This window comes from Haematobia irritans, chromosome 2 (genome assembly GCF_050003625.1).
Source record: "Haematobia irritans isolate KBUSLIRL chromosome 2, ASM5000362v1, whole genome shotgun sequence".
Classification (NCBI taxonomy): Eukaryota; Metazoa; Arthropoda; class Insecta; order Diptera; family Muscidae; genus Haematobia; species Haematobia irritans.
In genome coordinates, this window is record NC_134398.1 from 70123678 (window position 1) to 70134900 (window position 11223).

General features: G+C 33.8%; 2 protein-coding genes across 5 annotated transcripts; one reads left to right on the forward strand and one right to left on the reverse strand.

Annotated features, from left to right (window-relative positions):
- Positions 1-4318: 4318 nt before the first annotated feature.
- LOC142225466 (uncharacterized) lies at positions 4319-7071 on the reverse strand. Of its 2 annotated transcripts, none has more exons than XM_075295226.1 (2): positions 6926-7071; positions 4319-6824 (listed from the first exon to the last, which is right to left on the reverse strand). In XM_075295226.1, the coding sequence occupies exon 2, from the start codon at positions 6820-6822 to the stop codon at positions 5692-5694; it is 1131 nt and encodes a 376-aa protein (XP_075151341.1). In that variant the 5' UTR covers positions 6823-6824; positions 6926-7071; the 3' UTR covers positions 4319-5691. The 2 variants fall into 2 exon arrangements, with proteins under 2 accessions (XP_075151341.1, XP_075151340.1); XM_075295225.1 differs by having other exon boundaries at positions 4319-6862; positions 6926-7030.
- A 591-nt stretch (positions 7072-7662) lies between these two features.
- On the forward strand, positions 7663-9249 carry Spf45 (splicing factor 45). 3 transcript variants are annotated; one of them, XM_075295236.1, is made up of 5 exons: positions 7663-7690; positions 7770-7935; positions 7995-8819; positions 8889-9063; positions 9122-9249. In XM_075295236.1, the coding sequence occupies exons 2-5, from the start codon at positions 7792-7794 to the stop codon at positions 9214-9216; spliced, it is 1239 nt and encodes a 412-aa protein (XP_075151351.1). In that variant the 5' UTR covers positions 7663-7690; positions 7770-7791; the 3' UTR covers positions 9217-9249. The 3 variants fall into 3 exon arrangements, with proteins under 3 accessions (XP_075151351.1, XP_075151350.1, XP_075151347.1); XM_075295235.1 differs by having other exon boundaries at positions 7681-7698; XM_075295232.1 differs by lacking the exon at positions 7663-7690 and having other exon boundaries at positions 7705-7935.
- Positions 9250-11223: the final 1974 nt, after the last annotated feature.

Sequence of the window (11223 nt, forward strand, 5' to 3'; positions counted from 1 at the left end):
GAGATTTCTAAGAGTTTGTCCGAGACTGGTTCCTGAGGACCTGTTTATGGGTTGCTCCTGCTAAATTGTCCCAGGACGTGTCCTTTGGGATGAGTCCAAGACGCGTCCTAAAATGTAAGTTGACGGTCCTTTCCATACGTTTTGATCAGAACTGGGACTGGTCCATACACACCAGGGACTAGTCCTGCACCAGTTCTGTGGTTGATCCATTTCCCGTAGGGTAGTTCCACACTTTTCCCAGCAAAAAATTGGGAGTTGTTCTAAAGGCACAACTTTAAAAGCACTTCCAAAAAAGTCTTCACAAAGAAGTTAACTATTTTATCTACACAGGAAGTTTTTTACTTCATTTTTTTATATTTTAATGCGTAAGTTTTTGTTTTCCTTTTTTAAATAGTTTAAAAAAAGAGTAAGAATAAATAAAATGGTACAAATTATACAAATTTTGCCACAAAAATGCTAAATCCATTATAGAAAAATCGTTTCAAACAAGCGTTAGAATGCATTAAAAATCATAAAAAAGTATAAAAATTATTTATTTGGGAAAATATCACAAAATTTTTAATTCACATTCAAAACACTGAATTCGGATCACACCTTAAGAAGTGATGCAAATCCATTGCAACGGTTGTTGAAACCGTGGACATTCGTTCTATGATAAGTTCATATTACATTCATCGCTTCTCCGCCAATTTTGTACCACTTCCAGACCCAAAAAGAACATTTTCACTTCTTTTTTGGCGACGCTTTTTTGCAGCATTATTAAGATGTTAATTTATGAAAGAATTGTTTTAATATCAATTACTATTTTTATTCAACTAAATCATAAGTTCAACCACAGCTTTATTTCATAAATATAAGACTTCTACCACAACCCAAGTAATTCGATTGTGCATGAAAGTCTTCAGTGGAACTTTGTGCGTTGTACGAGTATATATTTGCTTAATTTTTATAAAAATGTAAAATCGTAAATAGGTTTTCAAATTCTGGGGGGGCTAAACTTTTTCTGGGGGGTCTAAGCCCCCTCCCCAGAGGCCTTCCTACGCTTATGTTTGTCACTCGATATTCCGTGAACCCATTTACATTTTACCGGACTTCCAAAAAATAACCAACCAAAACGAATGACCTTTCATCTATCATTCAATTCCCCTTAATTTTCAAACAATTTATAGAGGTATACTCTTTCAATACGGCAGTTAAGTTGATGAATCTGTAGTTTGCGTTGCTGAAGTAAAAATTTTTTTAATCGAAACAACATTGTTATTTGAATGTATAGCAAACAAAAAATTTGTTAATTGTATTGATTACCAAATGATTCAATTTACCATTAATATTTTTTGTTTGTTAAATCAAGCTAATGTTTCAGAAGAAAGTTTTACATTACTAAAACTTTCTTTGAGTGTTCCAATAAATACAAGTAGTTCAAATAAATATTAGATTTATACTAAAGTATCCGTTGCATTGATTTCGCATGAATTCCTTATATATGACGCTTTTTGAGGATTGATTCGAAAAATTTTTATATACTTAAAAAAATCTACGAGAAATGAATCGGCACACCTTTTAAACGTTGTTTAGAAGTTTCCTGTATGTTACTTATCCTGGTTTCCTTTTATACCAGACGAAATATAGAAATTTTTAAATTATAAATTAAATTTTTTACATTACCTCAAATGAACTGGAAAGAACATAATTTTTTTGCTGGAGTTTTGGTATTACATTTGAAAATTTCCATTTCTTACATTGGAACCCCAAAAAACGTATACTATTCTGTGTCACAATCGCGATAGTGTATGCTTAAAGTTCATGTAATGGAAGCCATCAGCTGTGCCGAATTATATTTAATAGTTCAATTATAAGGGACCTTGTATTTACATATCATTCAAAACGGCTTGTATAAATGAACACATTTAGAGATGTGAAACACCCCATTGATAAAAAAAAAATAGTTGTTTCCAACTTTTGCTCCATTGATATTTTTAACTGGTGCTACATTATGTTTAGCGATATCTCTCGTAAATAATTCTTACACAAACATGTGGTTTCCTATTTATGCAGTTAATTTCCTACCATATTTTAATGAAATTTATCGTTTTTCCTACGACAAATTTTAGCCCTGCGATAATTCCTTTCTACTTTTTGTAAGCTTAACCACCACCGCAATATACATTCTGTGCGGATACCGCTGTTGTTCTTACTGTCATGAGTAATGAAGTATATGACATAAAAATAAAATGAAAAGAACAATAGGAAACGACCAAAATTAGCATTAAACCACTATACATACTGCTCCTCTAAACTAGAGAAGCCCCGACGTGATTCAGACGGCGCTTCTCACAATACTCCTATTCTCCTTTAAAAAAAAAATAATTGAAAATTTTAATAGGAAATATTTAAATTGTGACTCAAATGTAAAGAAAAATCCAACAGAAATTCCGATGGAACCAATTGAAAGTGCCGAAATCAATTAATTTTTTAATTAAGTATGTATATATTTTATTTCTTATTAATTCTGGGATTGATACTATCATTTTTATGATTGAAGACATTTCAATTAAATAATTAAGTTTGTTTTGTCCAATGGTCGTGTGTCGTCAACCCGCGAGGTACTTTGCGGTGTACCTCAGGGTTCTATACTTGGTCCAATTTTATTTATGCTCTATGTTAATGATCTTCGTGACTGTATTTTGAATTCTGAACTGACTATATATGTTGATGACATTCAATTATTTTTTTCATCTGCCTCTGTTCATGATTGCATCAGCGATTTGGATGCTGATATAGGTCGGATCTGTGACTGGTGTGTTGTGAATAAGATAAGCATTAATGTCGACAAAACTAAATGTGCTGTTTTCCATGGATCTCGTGGATCTGCTTCCACCCCATCAATAATTGTTCAGAATACTGAAGTGTCTTGCTTGGAATGTGTATCATGTTTAGGATATGAAATTGATTGCGACCTCAATTTTACTACTCATATATCTCACGTATGTTCTAAGGTGAATATGACTCTTAGACGTCTTTATAGTCTTAATGTTATTTTGCCTGAAGATGTAAGATACAGGCTTGCGCATGCGTTGCTTATGCCAAACATATTGTATGGCCTAGAGGTTTATACAGGCACGAACTTGCCAAATATACGGAAACTTAATACTTGTTATCATAGCATTTTGAGATTTGTATTTGGGAGACGCGCTTGTGATAACTATGAACATTTTTCATCGCAGTTTTTAGGTTGTTCCTTTGAACATTTTTTACGTTTTAGGTGTTTATATTTCTTCTTCTGCATTGTTAAGTATGGTCTTCCGTTGTATCTTGTGAATTCTATCACCTTTTTGTCCACCAGTAGAAATACTCAAGTTCTTCTTGAGCATTTCTCCCATTTGGTACTTGAACGGTCATACTCGGTGCGAGTGGCAAGATTATGGAATTCGCTGCCACATCAACTGAAAAATTTTTCAATTAATCCTTCATTATTCAAGCGCAAATTACTTTTATATTTCTCAGACATGGAATGATCTGTCTAGGACCATCATACTGACAATCGATTTTCTTGCTGTACCAATCTTTTGTATATAATACTTAATTTTTTTTTAAAAGATTGTGTGCTAGTATAGGTTTAATAGTTAGTTTTAAGTCAATTTTTCCTGAATTGTACTAAATTCTATCAACATGTTGTCCTATAGGGCGTTGGTTGATTAAATAAATGAATAAAATAAATAAATAAATTAATTAATTAATTTCGTGATTGAATCAGAAAATTGTGTATGCTTCCATATTAGGTGTAGAAAAATTAATCTGCTAATGCAGTACGAAACATCCATATGCAAAAGCTATATAGACAAAAAGATTGTGGCCACAATATTCTCGCCATGGACTACATCTAATATGTTGTGAATCCTACAGTATTCGGTGCAATCGTTAATTATATTTTTGTATTCCAATATTGCTTTCATTGCACTCTGGCTATTCATGATTATTACACTTTGTATTTTCTCGAATTATTGTTGAGCCATTTAAAATTCCAATCGTGCTGTTGCAATCGGAGTAGCATCTGTATGTATCTGACCACGCACCGCTCAGTACCGTCCTCTCAACCATCTTCGATCCAGTGATGTTACAATTAGGTAGATATTTTGTATCTACAAAATTTGTATTATTCAATTTCGTATCCAATACAGGGCACAGAATATTAAACGGTTTGTTTTTTCAAAGAGCTTTTGAATTTGTTTAGAACAAAATATAGGATTTATTTTAATAATACAAAAATTAAACCTCATACCCACCACAATTATCGAGGGCAAATATCATATTGAACAAGTGTGAATATAAATAGTTTTATTTAATATATCTGGACTTGAAAGTACCTAAATAGTAATTTCTTGATAAGTCATTTATTCAGTGTTTTTGTGTATCATAAAACTAGTATTTTTCACGTTACAGATGACACTACAAAAATTGCAGTGCGTTTTTGGCATTTCGCATGTAATTATTTTAGGATACTTAAGTGCTATGCGTATTTAGGAAGTATTTAATATAGATGCCTTTGATAAGTATATCTACCTTAATGAATATAATACCAATACTAACGGTAAGTGTAATAATCAGTCTATAAATATATTTGTCTCTTATATCTAAAAATACACAGATAACTGAAATGCAAAAACTTCTTACAAGATTACATATATACTATAAAAGCAATACAAACAAAATCATAACATGTCATTGGTATTCATATGTATTTTTTTTTTTTTTTTTGACTAACAAAAAAGATAGACCATATCCATAATTAAAAGCGGCCCGTTGGGAGTTATATTTCAATTTAATCAATTTTTTTAAGATCATCATTATATAATGGCAGATTTTGAACTTATATTTACAGCTGGAATTATTTCATGTTGCCCAAACTTATTATACTTATATGTGTATGGCGCAGTTTTTGAAAACTTAAAAAATTAATCCGCTACGCTTTTCCGGTGCATTCCTATTTTTATGAGTTTACCAAGCATATCTAAATACTTTAGAAATCGTGTGGGAATCAATCGCTTCGTTTCAATTGGACGACTTTTAATTTGCTTTAGAGTAAATAGTTTAAAAATACTTTGAATTTTTAACAAAGTAATATGTATTCTAATAATTGTGAAAGCTTTGCATTTCAGTTACCATATACCGCGCCCCACTTCAAGCAAAGGAATGCTCAAAATAAATTTCGGAGTAAACTAAATTTTGTTTTGAAATTGTCGGGCGATATACATAGTCGATGGGTGTATCTTATTTTTGAAAATTATTGATATCGTACTGATCGCAAAGAAAGTAAAAAGAACATATATATATTTTAATACGAAGGGTATTTTTAACATAATTGTGGGTAAGAAAGAAACAAGTGGGTTTTTTTGTAAAGATTTAGTTAAGAAAGTAAACAAAATGGTTTTTGTTAAACTAGACACATACGAAAACAATGCCACAAAGAGTAATTGGACTACATATTCATATTCAGAATGTGTACTATGTCATATTCTATAGGATACATTCTGATTACTCTTAAACCTTTATACAATTTTGTCAAGTAAGTAAGCATATTTGGTGTTTTACATGGCAACTCAAGTAATAATTATATTATTCCGGGTGATAAATGTTTTACTTAGTATGTGTCTAATTATATGAGCACTCATATATTAATATTTATTTTTTTCATTACCAATTGTTAAGAAAATCAAATCCTTTGCGCATATTTAGGTCCCTATCAAGGAGAAATACTTCTTCCGAGTCTAAAGCTTTGTCGGTTCTACAATCGTATTCATCGTCTTCCGATGTGGCTGCAGATGACGATGAAGCGGACATGAATTCGCTTCTCCCGCAATTCTGCATTAAATTCGTTTTTTCTTCGCCTTCCAAAAATGAATCGGTATAAACAGCATAGTTAACAATGCTAGAGGATACCTGTGCCGAACTATTACTAGAATTTAAAAATACCTGCATTATCGAAGATGTCGATTTGTTGTTGGATTTTGATTTCGTAGAGTTTATCCTTTCATCTTTGCTAATACCTGCATCGTGTTTTACTCCCTTACGGTTCTTCTCCACTTCTATCGGTGGACTAGATATGCTACTAGGTTTAATGCTGCCATTGGACTTCTTTTGTGTGTCTCCCGTTCTGGAATTTTTTAAATTTTGGTTCAAGCTTTTCTTCAATTCACACTGTAGTCTTTGGTAGTTAAGCAACGCTTTCTTTGATTCCATATCCATGGGTTCAGGCTCCTTTATCAAAGAATTCAACTGAAATCTATCAACCTCTTTTGAGTCCGTAGCATTGCCTTGAAACAAATTTAGATTCATTTGGGATTTCGTACGGTAACTGAATGGTCGAGAGTATTCATCACGGAAGCTTCCAAGAGCTTCATCATGAATTATCTTGAGAGCAACCTGTTGTATTGAATATGTTCTTAAATCCCTTCCATCAAAAGCATAGCATTCATCAGTATTAAACGTTGTACCAAACTGTTTTGTTGAAAGATTTGGCTTATTACCATCATCGTTTTTCTTTTGCTTGTGAAAATCATTCAAAACTATTGCAGTTAAGGAATCTGTTGAAGTCTGACTGTTCGCAGAATTTGGAGTGGGTGTATCAAAATAATGTAAAGATATTTCCGGTTTTATGAGAGTATCATTAATTATGTCGCTTTGTTCTTTTGAACTAAGACTATCCCATAATTTTCCATAATTCATTTTCGTATCATTGATATCATGATAAATACGTTCGGCTATAGGGTTTAATTTAGCAAAATATTCTTGTATAACATCTGTCAACTCTAGTGTCTCAGGCATAGCTTATAAATGTAGACAATAAGGGAAAATTAAAGAATTGCTTAAATAAAAGTACATTTATTAATGAAACAATAATCTATTAAAAATATTTCTTTCTATTCACCTGAAATGTAATTTTGCTTAGAACCGCTCCTTTGTATACAGCTGGAGCGCTTTTAAATTTAATAAACTTCGCCAACAAACCAAAAAATACACAAAGGTATATTTTAGCGTGCTGCCATTTTTTCTTAAGACATTTGTTAGGGATTCCAATCAAAATCCAATACGAAATAATGTGGTGGAACGAGCATGTGTGGCATCTATGAAACAGACTATAACAGCCTGTTTCTGTATGTCGATCGAGCCCTCTCGATCGACTGAAATACCTAGAAACAACTGATTTATGGTTGTAAATTCAGCTGTTTGTTTCCATTTCATTCGATCGACAGAGCTCGATCGACATACAGAAACATGCTGTAAGTTTATCCTGACGACAGTGTTCGTGTCGCACATATCCCAATTATTGGCCAAAATCTAGACGGCACATTCGAGCATAACTTATAGTGTGGCCAATATCTGGGATATGTTCAAACACGAGCACTGTCGTCCGTATAATGCGCTTTACAGACTATCAGTTATTCCGCACGGAATGTCGGTGTTTGTAAAGAATCTTACAGTGCCTTCGGACTTAACTGATAATGTGCACAATATATGGGATATGTTCGACACGAGCACTGTCGTCCGGAATAACTTATAATCTGTAAAGCGCATTACATTCATATATGGCGCTGTTTAAAAAAATCAAGAGCAAATTAGTGGTTTATATAGTATTTAGGGGGAAGGGGGGAAGGTATAAATAATACTTGGCAGCACTGTGGCGAATGTAAAGGTGTAAAGGTGTCTTCGCAAAAGAATATAGTTGTTCGGTGTTGTTGATAATATTAATAACTTTATTTTTAAACTTGCAGAAAGTAATTAAAATTAAGAAAAATGGATTTATATGATGATATAGATACAAAGCCAAAAGCGTCCCAAATAGATGGATGGTCTTCTGGAATAAAAATGTTGCAAACACAGTTAGCTATTAAGAAAGCGGGCCTACCCAAACCCAGGGAGACGGCAAAAAAACCAGTGGTATGCTATTAATTGTATACCTGTATTTCTTTCATATATACTATTCGTAATTATTTCAGCTAATGGCGCCGGTTGTCAATTTGAAGTCTAAAAAGTTGCAATCATCCGAGGAAGCTTCTATCAAGACAGCTGACAGTAAACCAATCATTCAAGCACAGTCTCTTGTGCCATCTTTGGAAAACATTAAAACAGATGATTGGGATTTCGTTGACGAATATGATCCATCGTGGCCAAACGAATATGAAAAGTTAAAAGAAAAGAAGAACAATGTTAAAGAAAAAGGACGTGAAGAACGAGATAGAAGTGATCGAAATACTCGCGGCGATAGAGATAGGGATAGAAAACGTAATAGGCGAAATTCTCGAAACCGAGAATCTCCCCCTGTTAAATTTAGTGGGTTTGGACAGCGCGTTGCCGATGAAGACCGATATAGTCCTCCATCGCAGGCACCACCCGGATCTAGTAAAGGCGGTGTTACTATTGCTCCCCCACCTTCGTTACAAGAAATTTCAATCGCAAATGACGGTGATCCATCATCAAATGTTACAATACCCTACTCTGCGACTTCTGTGGCCGCAAAAATTATGGCCAAGTATGGATTCAAAGATGGTCAAGGATTGGGCAAGCAAGAGCAGGGCATGTCTATGGCTTTGCAAGTGGAAAAGACATCGAAACGTGGCGGTCGTATTATACATGAGCGCGATGTGTTCTTACCTCCACCACAACCCGCTGTGACAAGTGGTAATAACGCAGTACCTGTTCCAATTGCAAACATGGCACCGCCAGCATTGCCAGCAGCCAGTTCTTTACCATCTACTGAATCAGACTCCAATCCCAGTATAACCGAGATAATGAAAGCACCTAGCAAAGTTGTTTTATTAAGGGTATGTTACATTTTTTAATGAAATATTTAATGACATAGCCACTTATATTAAAATCCCGAAATTGCAAAGAATATGGTTGGGCCTGGGGACGTTGATGATGAATTGGAACCTGAAGTTAAAGATGAATGTAATACCAAGTATGGAGATGTTAACAAAGTTTTAATACATGAAGCATTTGGAACCACACCTGAAGATGCTGTTAAAATTTTTGTTGAATTCAAACGAATGGAAAGTGCGATAAAAGGTATGTCTGTATATTCCATTAACATAATTTAATGTCAAAATAATACATTTTTAAAAAGCTGTGGTGGATCTTAATGGCCGTTTCTTTGGTGGAAGGCAAGTACGAGCTGGGTTTTATGATTTCGACAAATTCCGTAACTTGGATTTAAGTTAAGACCAGAAAATATAAATAAATATAGAAAACAAATTATTTTTTATTTTAAAAACTGAAATGAAATGTAAGTTAGTCACAATTCGCTATATATACAAAACTTGCTTATAAACTTGGATATTAGAACATGTAATGAAAAAATGCTGGGAAATGGGGCGAAACTCATTATCCTTCTCCATATCTCTTTACCGTCCCTCGTTTTTGGGGACATTGTGAAGGCAAATAAAACACTGGGATGTATATGGAGGAGTTCGCGTAGCCTTACGGTCGGTTATAAATTGTGGTTTCTAGATTTTCAGGGGCTAGCGTGAAGAGATTGTTCTATGTAGACGCTATACCAAAAGTGGACTGCAACAATTCCTCCTACAATATTTGGGACCAGGAAAAACTAGTCCGATTTGCGCTGCGAAAACCACCCTTTTTCCACGGTTACTTTTTGAATCAATGAATTTAGAAATATGAAATGTTTCGCAAATAATGCTCTGAAACTTTTTAATCCATGAATTTTATAGAAATATAATCGACGTCATATACATTTTTTATACTTCTAATTTTGGCCTTCGGTGGAATACCCGAAGTACTATACTTACCTTAAGACATTACATTTTGGTCGAATTTACGCATTCTTCCCACACGAGGTCAAACCTGATGATCGGTTTACATGTGGAGCTTATATCAGATAATTGTCTATCTTCCAACTTGACTGTGAAAATGAAACTGATCAAAAATATACATATGTATTATATAGGGTCTGTGAAAGATATTTCGACATGCTACAAAATTCTGTGGTAACACAAATATCACCAAAATATTTCCAATTAAAAAATAGAAGCTTAAAGCGTAATCACTTAAAAACTTAACTGATACAAATAAGTTTTTACTCAAATCAAAAAATTAACTCAGTTAACGAAGTTATTGAAAGTTTTCACTTGTTTTTTTAAATGGACCCAACGCCCACTTTCCCGCCCCTTCTGTAGGGGTAGCGTACACACCATATTCCGGAACATGGTGGTGATGAAGTAAAAGGTTGTAGCCAGCTACAGAGAGAAGGACTCAACTGGTTAATATACATATAAGTATTTAAGTGGGAACCACCGTGGTACAATGGTTAGCATACCCGCCTTGCATATTCAGGGTCATTGGTTCAAACACCAAAAAGTTTTTCAGCGTGTGTGTTTCAAAGCTTCTCTAAATGGTTTCACTGCAATGTGAAATGCGCTTCAGACTCGGCTATAAAAAGGAGGTCCCTTGTCATGGAGCTTAACATAGAATCGGGAGCACTCAGTTATAAGTTCACCACTGTGGTATCACAATGGACTGAATTGTCTAAGTGAGCATGAAATATCGGACTGCCACTATACCTAACCTAACCTAGGTATTTAAATATGTTTAATACGTTTAATCACATCACTACTAATGTTAATATCAATAAGTTGATAGAGTGAATTAAAATCAATATACATTCTTCGGATAGGCGTAATTGGAACGTTGGAACTCAATGAAGAGGAATCGCTAACAAAAGAGCTTCTCCATCTAAGAGGGAAGTAATCAAAACTCAATGAACTATTAAAAAGCCATGTCAATGGAAGAGACATACCCCCAGAAAAAACTACACTAGAAGAAGGATCAACTCCTCAGGGATGAACGTCCACTCGTCCAAATGACTGAATATCGTATGGGTATAACCAACTCAAAGCAGTCTGCAAAGCAATCCGCAATGTAGCTATCTCCATAAAAATATACGCCATCCCTTCGTATCTTCGATGACCCTTTCAATATAACGCTTATAACAAGCCTTTGACTCAACATTATACCTAGATCTCGCAACAGAGTAACGAGCATATTCGCCAATTTGATTATACAAAAATATTTAAAATTGAAAAATTTGGTCGGAAATGATTAGTTTTTATATAGGCATATTATTCATTAAATATTTACCCAAATGCAAAGAAAATTTTTAATTGAATCAATTAAAGAATTTATTGAATGATATCAATTAATTTTTAATGA